Genomic DNA, 15,281 nt, shown 5'->3' with positions numbered 1-15,281 from the left:
GGGTCATCGGTGATTGAACTAGATACCTAAGATACATGATACATGAAATAAAATATTATACATGAAATAAAATAATCAATTAGATGTGCAAACCGAGCAGGTTAATACCTGTGGGAATAAAGGATATCTTTGTTTTATTGCTTTTAAATTAATGCCGTAGTGGGAAGAGCTCACATTCACTGTGCAAATGATTAGATTGACTTCCACACTATAAGCTTGATATACATGTCTACCAGCTGTAGCTGTTGTTTGACGATACCGTCGCTGGCTACCTTCATTTTCCTGCTCATTTTTTATCACGTGTATGAAGGTTACCAAACCAGACACCCATAGTGAATGTTTCATAAAACTTCTGCTGAAAAAGGCCTTCATTGTACTACATGATTAAAATTAAAATACATTAAAAGCAGAGTTTTCTCAGGAAGAACAATTGCTGGTGGCTCTTACATACTGTATAGCTTCTGTATTTTTCTCAAAGGTTAGCTTTGCCAAGACGTTTGTAACTGCTGACAATTTCAGCTTCTTGCCTGTCTTTGCTGGGTTATGGCGTTTGAACTTGCGCAGGCGACTCCAGAAACGTGTCGGCGTGAAGACAGCTCTGTACCCTCATGTGACTGACTGTGTGCTAAAGCTTGTGTGCGTTTGCCCAGGTCATGCCCGCATCGTGCACCTGCTCCTGGAGAGGAACAAGTCTGGCACCATCCTCTCAGACAGCCAGGGAGCCACCCCGCTACACTACAGCGCCCAGAGCAACTTCGCGGTGAGAGCTGTTCTTATTTTCATTCGTGTGTGTGTCTGACTCTCTCCTGTCAGGACACAGTTTCAGTGTATGTGTGTCTGTCTCTCTCTAATCAGTACACGGTTTCAGTATGTGTGTCTGACTCTCTCCTGTCGGGACACAGTTTCAGTGTGTGTGTGTCTGTCTCTCTCTAATCAGGACACAGTTTCAGTATGTGTGTCTGACTCTCTCCTGTCAGGACACAGTTTCAGTGTGTGTGTGTGTGTCTGTCTGTCTGTCTCTAATCAGGACACAGTTTCAGTGTGTGTGTCTGACTCTCTCCTGTCGGGACACAGTTTCAGTGTGTGTCTGACTCTCTCCTGTCCTGACACAGTTCCAGTGTGGTGTCTGACTCTCTCCTGTCGGGACAGTTTCAGTGTGTGTGTCTCTGATCAGGACACATGTTCAGTCTGTCTCTCTCTGATCAGGACACAGTTTCAATGTGTCTCTATCTGATCAGGACACAGTTTCAGTGTGTGTGTTTGTCTCTCTGATAAGGACACAGTTTCAGTGTGTCTGTGTGTCTCTCTCATGTCAGGACACAGTTTCAGTGTGTGTTTGTGTGTCTCTCTCATCAGGACACAGTTTCAGTGTGTGTGTCTCTCTCCTGTCAGGACACAGTTTCAATGTGTGTGTCTCTGTCTCATCAGGACACAGTTTCAGTGTGTCTATCTCTCTCTCTCTGATCAGGACACAGTGGCAGTGTTCTTGCAACACCCCTCTGTAAAGGACGACGTGGATCTGGAGGGCCGTACAGCCTTCATGTGGGCTGCTGGGAAGGGTAGCGATGATGTAATCAGGACCATGCTGGACCTCAAAGCTGACATTGACATCAACATGACTGACAAATATGGAGGCACTGGTAAGCATTTCTGCAGAACTGCAAGGGAGCCGGGGAATCTTGCCACATAGGCTCAGGGCCCACGACCTCAGGGTCGTGGGTTCAAGGGCCTTTTAAAGACACAACGGTTTTAGCCTTCTGCAAGGCACTGTGTGCTTTTTAGTGTATAAATGGACTCCAGCTGTTCTCAACGAAGGGGTGAGTCTGTCTCCTATCCCATCCTGAATAAGGCATGTACTCTCAGCTGCCTCTTCATAAACCTCAGCACCCTGAGTCTCCCAAGTCTGCCAAAAAAAAAAGTCAAGCAGGAGAGTCACTGAGAAATAAATGAAACCAGTTTGGTGCTAACGAAGTTGTATCAGTTTTCCATTAGAAACATTAACAATCACAGAAACACCTGTTGGGAGCAGATTTAACTTGTCTCCAGGGCAAGCACAGAAAAATGCCATCAGTTATTGACAGCTGCAGTTAGATATAATTCAACCTCAGACAAGATTGCTCTTCTTACTGTATGTGTATCTTCTATTTATTACATTACTGTGTTTTATTAAAATTGAAAAATTCTGACTCAAAAAATATTTTAGGCAGGGCATTTTAAGAATTGTATTCTCAAGAGAGGTCTATACCGCATCCTTGAATATGGCTTTTGCCAGCCCCAAATCCTGCCCATCTCTTGGTGCAAATTTGTGAGGAAAAAAATTGTATTGCACCGATCGAGCCGTGGAGTGATCGAAGCCTTTTGACATGGAATTATAGGACCACTGATTTACACTACTGTTCTTACAGCATAGTCGGTAGATGTTACAACTGTAAGGCGTCCGAGCCTTCAGTTCCCGATTTTGCCAGGGAGGGGGGATTCAGATTAAAGCATCTGAGTGGGGTCTTGTTGTCTCGGAACAGTGCGGCAACGTAGCTCAAGCTCTACTGAAAAAAGGCAGATTTCTTCTGAGAAGACGACGCTGATGACATGTCTGCCTCTCCTGCTTGGTTCTTCCTTGGGATTCACAGTTTCCCTGGCGAAGTGGTTTGTCTTAGCAGCAGCTGTGCGTGCTGAGACCATGTTCAGCCAGTAGCACGCGGTAGTGATTGCTGTGACTCTCCTTTATAAGAATGATAGATAATGACGGAAAGATGAAAGCACTTCCAAAGCAATGATTTGAACCGCAACTGTAAACGGACTTGTGGTTCTCATTAACGTGCCACACGAGAGTAAGAATCAACTGCATTGTTTAGGCGGCAACACTGTCTTTCCCTGGTAGTAAATACTAATTGAATCGCTGAATAGTTCTGTCAGTTCTGCTCTTGTTGCGCCTTTAAGTGCCGGGGGCCTATTTGCGCTCATCTGTCGCCACCTAGTGGACAGATGTCATGAGCTCTGAGGAAGGGGAGCCTGCTCGTTTCTCCAGACCTCGCTCAGGCCTAGACTCCTGCTGCGCGTGGCAGGACCGTGACGCTGGGCGCTCAGAGTGTGGCAGGCAGTTATTCGGGGGGAAACGAGCAGCCGTGTTGTGGACTAGGAGGCGGAAGCTGCACATTGGAGCCTCAGTGCAGGCGGGAGTCAGTTCCTGTCCGGTCCCTTATCAGACCGACGCTTTCACAGACCCGGCCGGCCAGCGGGGCCTGTGCCGTGCGAGGAGTGACGCGGAAGCTGGTGCAGCTCACGGCGTTGCGTAGGGCCAGCCCTTGCCACGCTCCCTCCAGCGCGCTCATGCCCGTAGCCCGCAGGAGGTGACCCTTGCAAGCTGCAGGGTGGTACCAGTGCCCATGAGCATGAGCGGGGCATCCCCTGCGCTGGTACAATGCATTGCCCTCTTCTCTCTTATCACGCAGCCTGCCACAGAACTAACAGGAGTAACAGAAGCCTCCCTCCTTCTGAAACCAGCCTGGCACTGCCCGCCCTCAGCTCCATGGTGGAACTCTGCCAGCGGCAGATGCCAGAAGTGGGCTGGGTCAGGGGAAAGTGGCATAAGGTCATGCTCACAAACCGACGGCTGCAGCCGTCAGCTGGCCAGAGCTCCTCGCCAGAGGAATGCTCTGCCCTCGCCCTCCCCACGTGAGCCGGGCAGGCCCGCTGGCAGTGATGTCAGGGATGAGCCGCCGGGCAGGACGAATGGCGCACTGTGGTCTGTGCGGGGCTTCTCTCCGAGGTGCCACGCAACGTGGACATTCTGCACGTGGGCGCGCGATTTGTGTGCGTGACTTTGAGTTACCCACCAAGCCACATCGTGTGGAAAAAAGAGGCTTTTCTTCTGGCTTAAACACCAGATCATCTCAAAAGCAGCACGTGAGAGGATGGCATGCAGCCCAAAGTGTTTCATTTCTCTGTAACCATATAGCCAGTACTGGATGAACTGTGAAAAACCCCCTGCAGGCAGGAAATTGCCTTGAATGCCCCATTAAAAAAGACGGTATAGAGTGGGCAAACCTCCCTAGCCCATACAGTACGTCTCTGGAATAATCCTGAACACGGAGAGAACATGCAAACTCCACACAGACTGGTGCTCCAAGCTGGAATTGAATCCAGAATCCTAGGATCCGAGTGCTAACTACCACGCCAACCAGTACGACTGTTAGGATCTTTGAAAAATCCTTCTTACTCGCTACTGTTACAACACTAATTTACATTTGTGCAGCTCATTTCGTTTTTATGCCATTACAATCTCAAAACCACTTTATATAGATGATATGAAAGATAAGACATTAACTTCAACAAGCTCATTTATACAGATAAGTATAATAAACAGAAGCTGTCTATAAATGATCTTGTTGAAATTCATGTTTTCAAAACACTTGAGGAATATTTTCTAAAGTGGGAATCTGTAAGAAACCAGACAATTAAATAATATACTTCTTTTAAACCACCTTGGGCGAATTCATTCAAAAGTTGTGAATTACAAGAAGAGATGATTGGTGTTCAATTTTTTTCAGTAGCAGTCTTCATTTTTTCTGTCATGGGAAAACGGACTTTTGGCAATCGGTAATATATACAGCATCTCCATACCTTGAAATGGCCTAATTAATGATTAGGGTGTCATTTGTTTGCAGTACATAGGCTGACGTGGATCAAGCTAAATGCGTTTGTGTCTTTAAACTAGATTTGATTTACATTTGCACACTTTAGTGCATATTACACTGCCGCTATATGAAGTGAATTACCTTTATATAAATGCACAGGGAAACTGGTGTGATGATATCGCATGCTGTTTTTAAAAACATATCGTACGAATAATCCATTAATACTGCAGCCTACAAATGTGAAAACGTGATTCAAATCATTTAAAGATGATTTTCAGTTACCAGTGATTCATAGCGGAACCAGCATATGGATTGAAGCCTAAATAGGCTAATTGAATACAACGTATCACATTTGGCAGTTAGCAAAGTTGTAATGGCTTTCTCTAATGTTAAGTGGTATCTGATTAATTACAGAGGGTTTAAGGGAAAGTTGGATTCAGATAGAATTCAGTGTAGGGAATTCTACACTGTCTAGGTTTCAAAAGGGGTGACATCACTTCTGTAGCACGCTCAGTGCCTCTGATCCCTGTTCCTCTGTCCTGGAAAGACCACTGACCAAGTGTAGAGCATGTGACTGAGGGAGGCAGGATTGCAGGATTGCTGGATACGAAATGTAAAGAGTAAAGATCAAAAGTTTGGCTGGAATTTGATTTGTTTGTAAGATAGCGGGATTTTAAATTCTGTTTCTAAATTGTAATACTGTATATATCAACTGGTATCTCCTGTCAAAGACTGTCAAGGGCACTGCTTTAGGTTCAGGACACAGAGCTCCTGAAGGAGGAGGATTAGCAGGGGAGGCAGTGAGCACGGCTTTGACAATATGGCACTAGCCGAAGCAGTGCAGAAGTCAGAGGGCAAACACCTGGGAAACAGTACATCCTTTGCCCGTGAGTCTTCAGTTCTGTGCTGCCTGCGATCAGGCCGGGAAGGGTCCTTGTGAGAGGTTTCCACACGGCCTTCTCGAGGAAGGGAGGCTCTCCACCTCTTCCTCCCAGTTTCCATGGCGGTGTGGGCCTGGCAGCCCCGCCACCCTTGCCCGCGGCGTGCTGCCTGACTGGCAGGGAGGCTCGGTGCCGACATCGCTGACTGGGCGGCTGGCAGCTCTGGGGTCCGCTCACAGAGGCTCCATTGTGAGGGTCTGCGCCGCAGGCAGCATCCTCCCTGCCGGGGCAGCGGCCTGAAGCCGAGGAGTACAAGACAGCTTGTGTACGTCCAGCAGCTCCGCGCAGGGGCTACGCCTCACAGGGCTGAGGAACCGCTCTGGGAAAGCAAGGAGGCCGACGCTCCGCTTCAGTGACGGCTCGGTTTTCCTGTGCAAGCCCACCCCTGCGTTTCAGCACGTGCTTGCCGGGGCATGTATGCCCCTGTTTCCGTGCCATACCCATGGGTGGGTGTGACCTTTGCTCGGCCTGCGGACTGCTGTGTGCCGCACTCTAGGAAGCAGAGGTTGAGAGCAGGGTTTGTCATGGGAAAGCTGGGAGAGAACAGCCACAGCTTGGGTCGGGTGGCGCCTAAGCCACTTTAACATGCTTGGGGAAGTGGCCAAGGCTCGGTTTTAGGTCCCACTGAGGAGTGGTACAAGTTGTATTCGCTCAGAGGTTCATGTGTGAGGGGTCATGCAAGAGGCGTTTTTGACTCTGGGTCTCTTACGACAACAGAACCTGGAGCAGCAGGGCTGTAACACAGAGCTCAGAGAACCTGGAGCCCTGTGTAACACAGAGCTCAGAGAACCAGGAGTGGCAGAGCTGTAACACAGAGCTCAGAAAACCTGGAGCTGCAGAGCTGTAACACAGAGCTCAGAAAACCTGGAGCTGCAGAGCTGTAACAGAGCTCAGAGAACCTGGAACTGCAGAGCCTAGAGAACCTGGAGCTGCAGGGCTGTAACAGAGCTCAGAGAACCTGGAGCTGCAGAGCTGTAACACAGAGCTCAGAGAACCTGGAGCTGCAGAGCTGTAACACAGAGCTCAGAGAACCTGGAGCTGCAGAGGAAGTATATGAGTGCTCAGCACTTTGTGTTTTCTGGACTTGCAGTCTGATTTACATTGGATAACTTGATAGAGACCTATCCAAACAGGCTGTAATCAAAGCAAAAGGTGCCTTCACGAAGTATTAGTTAAAGGGTGTGTGCACACTTATGCAACCAAGGCATTAAAAGTTTTTTTTTTATTTTGAATTATTATTCCTGAAAATGATTCACTTTTTTCACTGAAATATTGTTGGTTAACTACAATATTGTTGATATAAGATCTTATTAAAGGTGAAAAAGGGTCTGCCATAATTTGTCTCGATTTCAGCCTTTACATCAACAAAATATTAAATTAAAATTAGGGTGTGTAGACTTTTGATATCCAGTGTATCAAGGCGTGGGCTGTGTAGCAGCCACATGGTCTTAATAAAAGGCCTACTGACCCCCTCTTGTCATACAAAGAACAAACTGAATTTTCCCCTTTCTCTGCCTTCAGCAGAATAAGTGCCAAAGCTGTGAAAAGGACCACATCCTAAAATACAGACTGCTGGATGCTGGGAAACAGTCCTGGTGCTGAATTGTCCAGTTAGCCCGTTATCTTCAGCACATTGATTCTTTACTTGTACGACTAACTCTTATGACTAATTTGTTTGATCCACTTTAAAAGACTGGTGAATGCTTCAGCCTGACACTTCCCTCATTAATATGCATGTATATGTAAATTGCCTCCTTAATGCAACAAATTGGTTGAGCGTTAACACATGTCCGAAGGCATCGCTGTCTTGACTTCCTCTAGACTCTCCTGTTGCAGACACAACGAGCTGTGTCACGCTGCTCCGAACTAGTTTAGGAGAGGCAGACAAATGTAACATAACAATTCACCCACTTTTTCTATTGGCGTTGAAGATTTCCTGAAGGTCCGTATTGGCGAGGAGAATGTTGCTGTAGGCAGTGCTTTATTTAAGGGTTGGATGAGCTAATGCTTTAGATTGGGCCACCATGCAAGTCTCTGAGGGGCTGACGCGATGTGACACTGTCGTTTTTTTTTAAATACAAAGGAACAATTGAATGGTGTTAGGCTAGACAGAGGCAGTGTTTGAAGAAGATTTAAGCCTCACAGCAGGCCCATCAATAACTGTAATCTGGCAGGCTGCGAGCACAAAGAAAACACAATCGGGATTCTTGGATGTGTTCCCTGACTCCCGGAGAACGGGTCTACAGAGGTTATTTTCTGGGGCTGTGCGGTTCATCCATCATCTGTAAAACCTGGCGGTGCAGTCCCTGCTGCGTCTGCTGTGAAACCGACCCGTTCTCCATCAGAAGACTGGGCTCCCTCTTGTCTTCCACAGGCAAGCCACTAGCTCAGAGTCGCCAACCGAGGAGTGCAGAGAAAGCAGGGGAAAGTGAGTTCAGTCTAGTTTGCAGTAGAATTAGCTTGGCTGTAAACCTGTGCCCATCTGCATCAGAGCCACTCAGGGTAGGTTTAAAGTGGCGAGTTTCAGACACATGAGAGTTCATTTCTTTCAGGGAAGGTGTGAAGGCCCGTCTCACCAAATGTTTCCACTTTTTTCATTTTCTAAAGCAAATTAAATAGATATCAATTTTAGTAAGATATCAGACTTACTAAAAACTGTGGGGGTGTTTCTGTTTGATTAGTACTGTTAATTTTAAAGTGATTAAGAGATATGATAATATGAAAGATATAGACAATACTGTATACATTGTACTTTATGCATACATTTGTTCATATAAAGACACTTTAATTTAGAGATGGCTAGTCTAGGATTTCCACTATTTTCTCCTGACTTTCTCTTTATTTCCATTGGCCCATTATTATTATTATTATTATTATTATTATTATTATTATTATTATTATTAATAATAATAATAATAATAATAATAATAATAATTCCTTACACTTACAAATAGCGCTTTTCTGGACACTCCACCCAAAGCGCTTTATAGGTAATGGGGACTCCCCTCCACCACCAAGGCAATAACCCCATGAACAGGCAAGAACTCAGTGCAGCAGCAGCAAAGCCTTGGAAAAGCATCTCAAAACATTATATGAAGAATTTGGAGAGTCCAATGGATTACAGAATTCATGCAGTTATTGCCTCAAAAGTCATTATTGTAAGTCATTGACTTACTGCATGGTGAAGTGCTACTCAATAAGTATGCAAACACTTTCTTCCACATAAGCAGACAAAATGTTTCTGAAATCTTCAGAAGTCATTCAGCGGCTGCCATCATTCGAAACATCCTCAGTCAAGACGTGCGAGTCAGTTTCAGAGGCGGCCATGCGTGCCCAGGCCATGACATTACCTCCGCCTGGCTTCACAGAAGAGGTGGTGTTGACTGGAGCTTCTGCACTTTCTTTCTCCACACCTCAACCTTTCCATCGCTGTGGTTGAGGTTTGTCTTGGTCTCACCTTTCCTGGCTCAGCTTGGACTTCTGAGCCCATTCTTATCTAGCCTTTCTGCTCTTGGTGCTGATGAGAGGTTTATGTCTTGTGATGTGGCCGCTGTAACTCTGCTTTCTCCATTGTCTGCAAACTGAGAATATTTTGATACCCTCATCCCTGCATCTTGGACGGTGTTGATTTCATGGACATTTGTTTTAGGTTGTTTCTGTGAAGCTCTGATCATCTTTCAACTCCAGATGTTTTTTTGTCCGAGTCCCCCCTCAGGATGTTTCAAATGATTTATTCTGGTCTGCCGATTTTTTCTGCTGTGGTTCTGACTGAGTTTTTCTGTTTTCAAGCTTCACATTGCCCTGCTTTTGTTTACAGAAAGGTTTTAATTTTGGCATTTGAATGCAAACGTTGAAGCCAGAGCAACAGGATGTTCTCAGCTTTTCTATGATCATGAATGTCCAACAATAAAACAACTGGCCAGCAAGAGACAACGTTAAGCCAGTTGTCCCAAATCTTGTACTCCTTGAGAATAAAACCAATTGCCACTATTAGTTTGTTTAAGTAACCAGAGAGAGGTGAACTGAATGTACAAAAGTACGTTTTGTTTTTCTTTCTCCAGAAATAATTGTTCATAGTGAAAATCCCAGTTAAGGCCTCACTGCCCCAAAACATTTGGACGGCACTGTAGCACATTCAAGTGGTAACTTGTACACTTGTGAAAGAGCCTCCTGTTTTCAGGCAAAATAGTTGGAAATCTACAACTGTCTGTGTGGCTCACTGTAGTAATGTGCTCCATCAGGTGTCTGTTTGCTCAGTGTGTAAGGATGCTGTAGTAATGTGCTCAGTGTGTGAGGTGCTGTAGTAATGTGCTCCATCAGGTGTGTGTGTCCTCAGTGTGTGAGGTGCTGTAGTAATGTGCTCCATCAGGTGTGTGTGTCCTCAGTGTGTGAGGTGCTGTAGTAATGTGCTCCATCAGGTGTGCGTGTGCTCAGTGTGTGAGGATACTGTAGTAATGTGCTCCATCAGGTGTGTGTGTGATCAGTGTGTGAGGATACTCTAGTAATGTGCTCCATCAGGTGTGTGTGTGCTCAGTGTGGGAGGATACTGTAGTAATGTGCTCCATCAGGTGTGTGTGTGATCAGTGTGTGAGGATACTGTAGTAATGTGCTCCATCAGGTGTGCGTGTGCTCAGTGTGGGAGGATACTGTAGTAATGTGCTCCATCAGGTGTGTGTGTGATCAGTGTGTGAGGATACTGTAGTAATGTGCTCCATCAGGTGTGCGTGTGCTCAGTGTGGGAGGATACTGTAGTAATGTGCTCCATCAGGTGTGTGTGTGATCAGTGTGTGAGGATACTGTAGTAATGTGCTCCATCAGGTGTCTGTGTGCTCAGTGTGTGAGGATATTGTAGTAATGTGCTCCATCAGGTGTGTGTGCTCAGTGTGTGAGGTGCTGTAGTAATGTGCTCCATCAGGTGTGTGTGTGTGTGGCTCAGTGTGTGAGGATACTGTAGTAATGTGCTCCATCAGGTGTGTGTGGCTCAGTGTGTGAGGATGCTGTAGTAATGTGCTCCATCAGGTGTGTGTGTCCTCAGTGTGTGAGGATACTGTAGTAATGTGCTCCATCAGGTGTGTGTGTGCTCAGTGTGTGAGGATGCTGTAGTAATGTGCTCCATCAGGTGTATGTGTGTTCAGTGTGTGAGGTGCTGTAGTAATGTGCTCCATCAGGTGTGTGTGTCCTCAGTGTGTGAGGTGCTGTAGTAATGTGCTCCATCAGGTGTGTGTGTGATCAGTGTGTGAGGATACTGTAGTAATGTGCTCCATCAGGTGTGTGTGAGGTGCTGTAGTGATGTGCTCCATCAGTGCTCAGCTGTGTCTGCTAGGGCTTGTGCAGCAGGGTGCCTGCGCTGGCCTGCGGGTGCCCTGCCATGCATGCAGCAGCGTGTGCTTGCCTCTCTCCAGCGCTGCACGCGGCGGCTCTCTCGGGCCACGTGAGCACGGCGAGGCTGCTGCTGGAGCGCGGGGCCCTGGTGGACGCCCTGGACGTGATGAAGCACACGCCCCTGTTCCGCGCCTGCGAGATGGGCCACCGCGACGTCATCCTCACCCTCATCCAAGGTACGGCCCTCCGCCGGGCCCCCATACATCTGCACTAGACCACGCGTCCCTTACCACATTGTCTGATCTGGGGTATTTCAGTATTTCAGGGCCTTGCAGGAGCATTCGCCTCCTTCTAGGGATGTCCTTTTTTCTGTTACGAGTAAAACGCACACATTTGAGCATTTTAGAGTGAATATATGTAATCAGGAACTGGGCTGCTCAAACTGAACACTTTCTATGGGTGAAAGAAGTTAATTACCAGCAAAAGCTGCTACAAACTCCATTTGTAATTCAGGAAAATGGGATGTCTTTGGAAGGCGATGAATAGTTTTGCAAGCCTTTCTACGTCCCCTGCCGACGCCAAAGAAGAAGCACTAAAGGCCAGCATTGTAGTTTTGCTGTTGGCTTCTAAAGTGCTGCAAAGTTGAGAGGCTTCTGGTGGGATTTCAGTTATTGTGCCTTTGTGTGTGTGGACGTCGGCAGGGAATGTCTATGAGAACTGTGTCTTTGTAGGTGTGTGTGTATCTTATCTCTGCCTGCAGGGGGCGCTCGTGTGGATTTGGTAGACCTGGATGGCCACACGGCTCTGCACTGGGCAGCCCTTGGCGGGAACGCGGAGGTGTGTCAGATCCTGATGGAAAATGGCATCAGCCCCAACGTCCAGGACCTGGCCGGCCGCACCCCGCTGCAGTGCGCCGCCTACGGGGGTTACATCAACTGCATGGCCGTGCTGATGGAGAACAGGGCCGATCCCAACATACAGGACAAAGAGGTAACCCCCATTTCCCAACTCCATCTCCCCCCCCGAGAAACCCCCTCCAACTTTACAGCCAGAATTATCCCCCCCCCCCCTTACCATCCATACCCCATGGAAGGGCTGAGCGAGCTCTTGAGAGGCTCATGTCTTCTGCTCTTTGTTCCAGCCCGAGCTCGTTACGTCGTGGATCTAACTCTCTAATCATCCGCATAAGGGTAATACTTGCAACTGAGCTGTGAAGCCGGCTTTGTAACTCTGTCTTTAGTGAAGTGTTTTGAGTAATCAGCTGTAAGAGACCTTAAGTATCTTATTGTATGTGTCTGGCTGAGAATGTAATTAGGTTAATAGAAGTCTCAGATTGGAAGAAAAACTAGAATACATTAAGTTCCTCCAGGAATCGAGTTGACACCTCTCTTCCCAGCACGATACCTTTATTCCCTCTACAACCACCTGCTATTCAATATATTCATGGGAATTCATCAGGGGACCAAGACACTCCCCAGTCCTAATGGGCCACATTCCAGCAGGTTTTATAGGTTTTTTTTGTAAATCTGGAGCGATCGGTTTGCTAAACCATGCAAATTGAGCCAATAATTAGTTCAATTAGAAGGCTTGTCTGAGAACCCTGCACCGGTGGGTCACACTTGCCTGTGGAGATGTGGGACTACAAACCAAGCAGCTGAGGCTCTTTGTTCAGTGGCTTTGACATCTGGAAAGCAAACCTCCAACCACGATGCTGAACGATTAGGCCTGAACAAGGCCTAATGCTTCAGGGGCAGGCCTTGATCTTCCATCGGTGCTAAACAGCATGAGATGTGATTTATCCAACCACTTTGAGCATTCAATGGTCCAGTCTATCCATTAACAGCGTCACTATAGAGGACTTTTTGCAATACCAGCTTAATAATGGCTGGCCTGGTGGTGAAACATAGTCTGACACTGAGGTGTGCAGTGCGAGTAGATTTTTACATGAAAGGGGCATGACACGGGCTAAAATATATTGCCAGCCCACAGGGTCCCGTGTCATATACCAGAAACGGATGTGGGTGTAGTGAGATGTCTTTATCAAGAGAGACCTCTGCTGCAGATGTGGGTGCTGTGTATGGTGCCTGTGAGCATCTAGGGGTGCCATAGCAGTTCACTGATGTTCCCCCATCCATCTGAGGCTCTCTCTGCTCCAGAAGGGGGCTCATACCCTGCAGGGCTCCGTTACAGGAGATAAAACTTGCATGCAGCCTGTCATGTGGTTGGAAATATCAGTTGTCTGCAGCTATAAAAAAAAACACTCGGAACAACTCCATCAGTAAGGAGAGTCCTTTCTCTGCTAAGGTGACGCACTGTGAAGACGAAGCACTACTTTCACAGGCTGGACGGCTTGCAGGAGGTCATTGAGAGTACCCTGGGTTGCTGTGCTGTGTCTGGGCATCGTCTTCCACATGACAGCACCAGGCCACACACTATCAGCCAAACCCAGAGGTGTTTTCAGAGTCACTGTGAGAGGATCTGCACCACCTGCCTTGAGAAACAGGAACACCATGATTTCCGTCACTTCGGCCCCATGAAGAAGCACTTGAGCAGCAGGACTCCGGGAGATCGACACCAGTTTCTTCTATTTTTGATTGTGTTAGTATCATGATGAACCACAATGCCCAGACAGATCTAGGAATTAATGCATTCTCACAGAAGCTATTACTTGCCTTATTTTTGGAAAACCCCTTGTAAAACCTCTCACCTGCCTCTTATGTTTGCATCTTCTAGTGGCCTAAATTTAAATTCTTGTGGGTACATTTTTTTACTCTTTCCACCACTGCCTGTAAAACCCCTGTAAATGATCCTTCCAGCAATGCACAAAAAGCACATGGCTCTTGTCAGATATCTATCATATCAGCATATCGCAGCCCACTGACTTGGCTTGCTGTTACTTTACTGTACATCCCCCAGGAATTATAAGATACGACATGTGATGTGTCACTCCAGTGGTCCATACTGTAACATTTTGTCAAGCAGTGTATCATTCAGATAATCTCAGAAACACTGTGTTTTTTTTGTGCAAAGTAATGGAGACGCTTCTGATGTGAGGCCTATCTTTTTCCCTATCTCTGAAGTCTGTTTTTAACCTTTCAAGGCTCGTTGAAAAAGCAATGAAGATATCACATGGGCAGATCGCTGTACCCTCAGCAGATGTGCTTTGTGAAACAGGGAGCAGTGCTTGTCCTCTGAGAGCGTGCGGGCAGACACTATAGACCCTGTGCCTTTTCTACTCTAGCCGTCCGGTCAGGTGAAGAGGTCATGGGGGTGCGTGATGATTACACAGAGGATGCCCTGGGGAGGGATGGCAGGAAAAGCTGCCGTAGGAAGAATCAATTTAGCATGGCCTTTGGTAGACATATATACAGTACCTGCACTGCACAAAGTAGAAAGCAATTTCTGTTGGTTTAAGGCCCAGCCTGCCTCCTTTGCTCAGCTCAGCTAACAAGACCACACTAGAAGAAAGTACTGTTGTCTTGGTGACTTGCACTGTCTTCTAGTGTGGTCTTGTTAGCTGAGCTGAGCAAGGAGTCAGGCTGGGCCTTAAACCAACAGAAATCAGTACACCAGGTCCAGTATGCGAGAGGTTAAATACGTTCACGTTCAATGTAATGCATACTGTAGTATGCTGAGTTTGCTTTCGCCCGCTGGTACTAGTAAATAAGACCTGAGACAAACTCTCAAATATTGCAATAAGAGTCATCAGTAATTCCAAATCATTAGCCCAACACACTTTTACACAGCACAGTATAGATACATTTTAAATATCCTTGAATTGGGGGGGGGGAAAGACAAGTTTATCTTTCAATGAGTATCTTTTCAGTACGGAGTTACAGACAGCCTACTTTTTCTTACGTCCCTCGTAGGTTACTGTTATACTTTTATTTGGTGAGTTTTATTGTACTTTCTTACATTCTGCTGGCATGTATGCACTTGGCTCACATGCTCTCTAAAACGCCAGAGATTTGGCCGAAGAAGTTGTGAACTGCAGGAGGTACCGTGTTTCAGATGTGAAACAGCCTCTCTCTCGTCAATTCCTTTCCTCTCCGACCACCAAGTGGTCATTATCGCCTCTGCCTTGCTCTGCTCCTCGGGCTGTCGGCACAACACAGGAGCCATTGTCTGCTGGTTTCTCCTGAAGGACAATGAGGCACCAGTAAGCAAAGCTCCGCACATGCCCTGTGAGCTGTGGATCAGACTGGGGCCAGAAGAGATAGCATTGGCGGAAGTGGCACAGCTCTGAGCCTGCAGGGGGCACCCACTGGGCGTGGCTCATTCTACAGTGAGCCCTGCAGGCCCGGTGTCACATTGGACTATAGAGACCGATGCTATCCAGCACGGCGGTGATGGAGTGTACAACACAGAGGGAAGGGTGGTACTC

At 47.0% G+C, this 15,281-nt stretch overlaps 1 protein-coding gene across 1 annotated transcript in view; it reads left to right on the top strand.

Annotated features, from left to right (window-relative positions):
* The window catches only part of invs (inversin), a 74,423-nt gene that overhangs the window by 45,051 nt on the left and 14,091 nt on the right, over nt 1-15,281 (top strand). The window contains exons 8-11 of the mRNA XM_088601414.1: nt 651-760; nt 1,469-1,640; nt 10,978-11,133; nt 11,658-11,887. Of these exons, the coding sequence (XP_088457540.1) occupies nt 651-760; nt 1,469-1,640; nt 10,978-11,133; nt 11,658-11,887 (668 nt within the window). The remainder of the gene's footprint in view (nt 1-650; nt 761-1,468; nt 1,641-10,977; nt 11,134-11,657; nt 11,888-15,281) is intronic.

This window comes from Lepisosteus platostomus, chromosome 12 (assembly GCF_059453375.1).
Source record: "Lepisosteus platostomus isolate fLepPlt1 chromosome 12, fLepPlt1.hap1, whole genome shotgun sequence".
Classification (NCBI taxonomy): Eukaryota; Metazoa; Chordata; class Actinopteri; order Semionotiformes; family Lepisosteidae; genus Lepisosteus; species Lepisosteus platostomus.
Note: the sequence above shows the minus strand (reverse complement) of the source record. Positions and strands in the feature narration are given on the sequence as shown.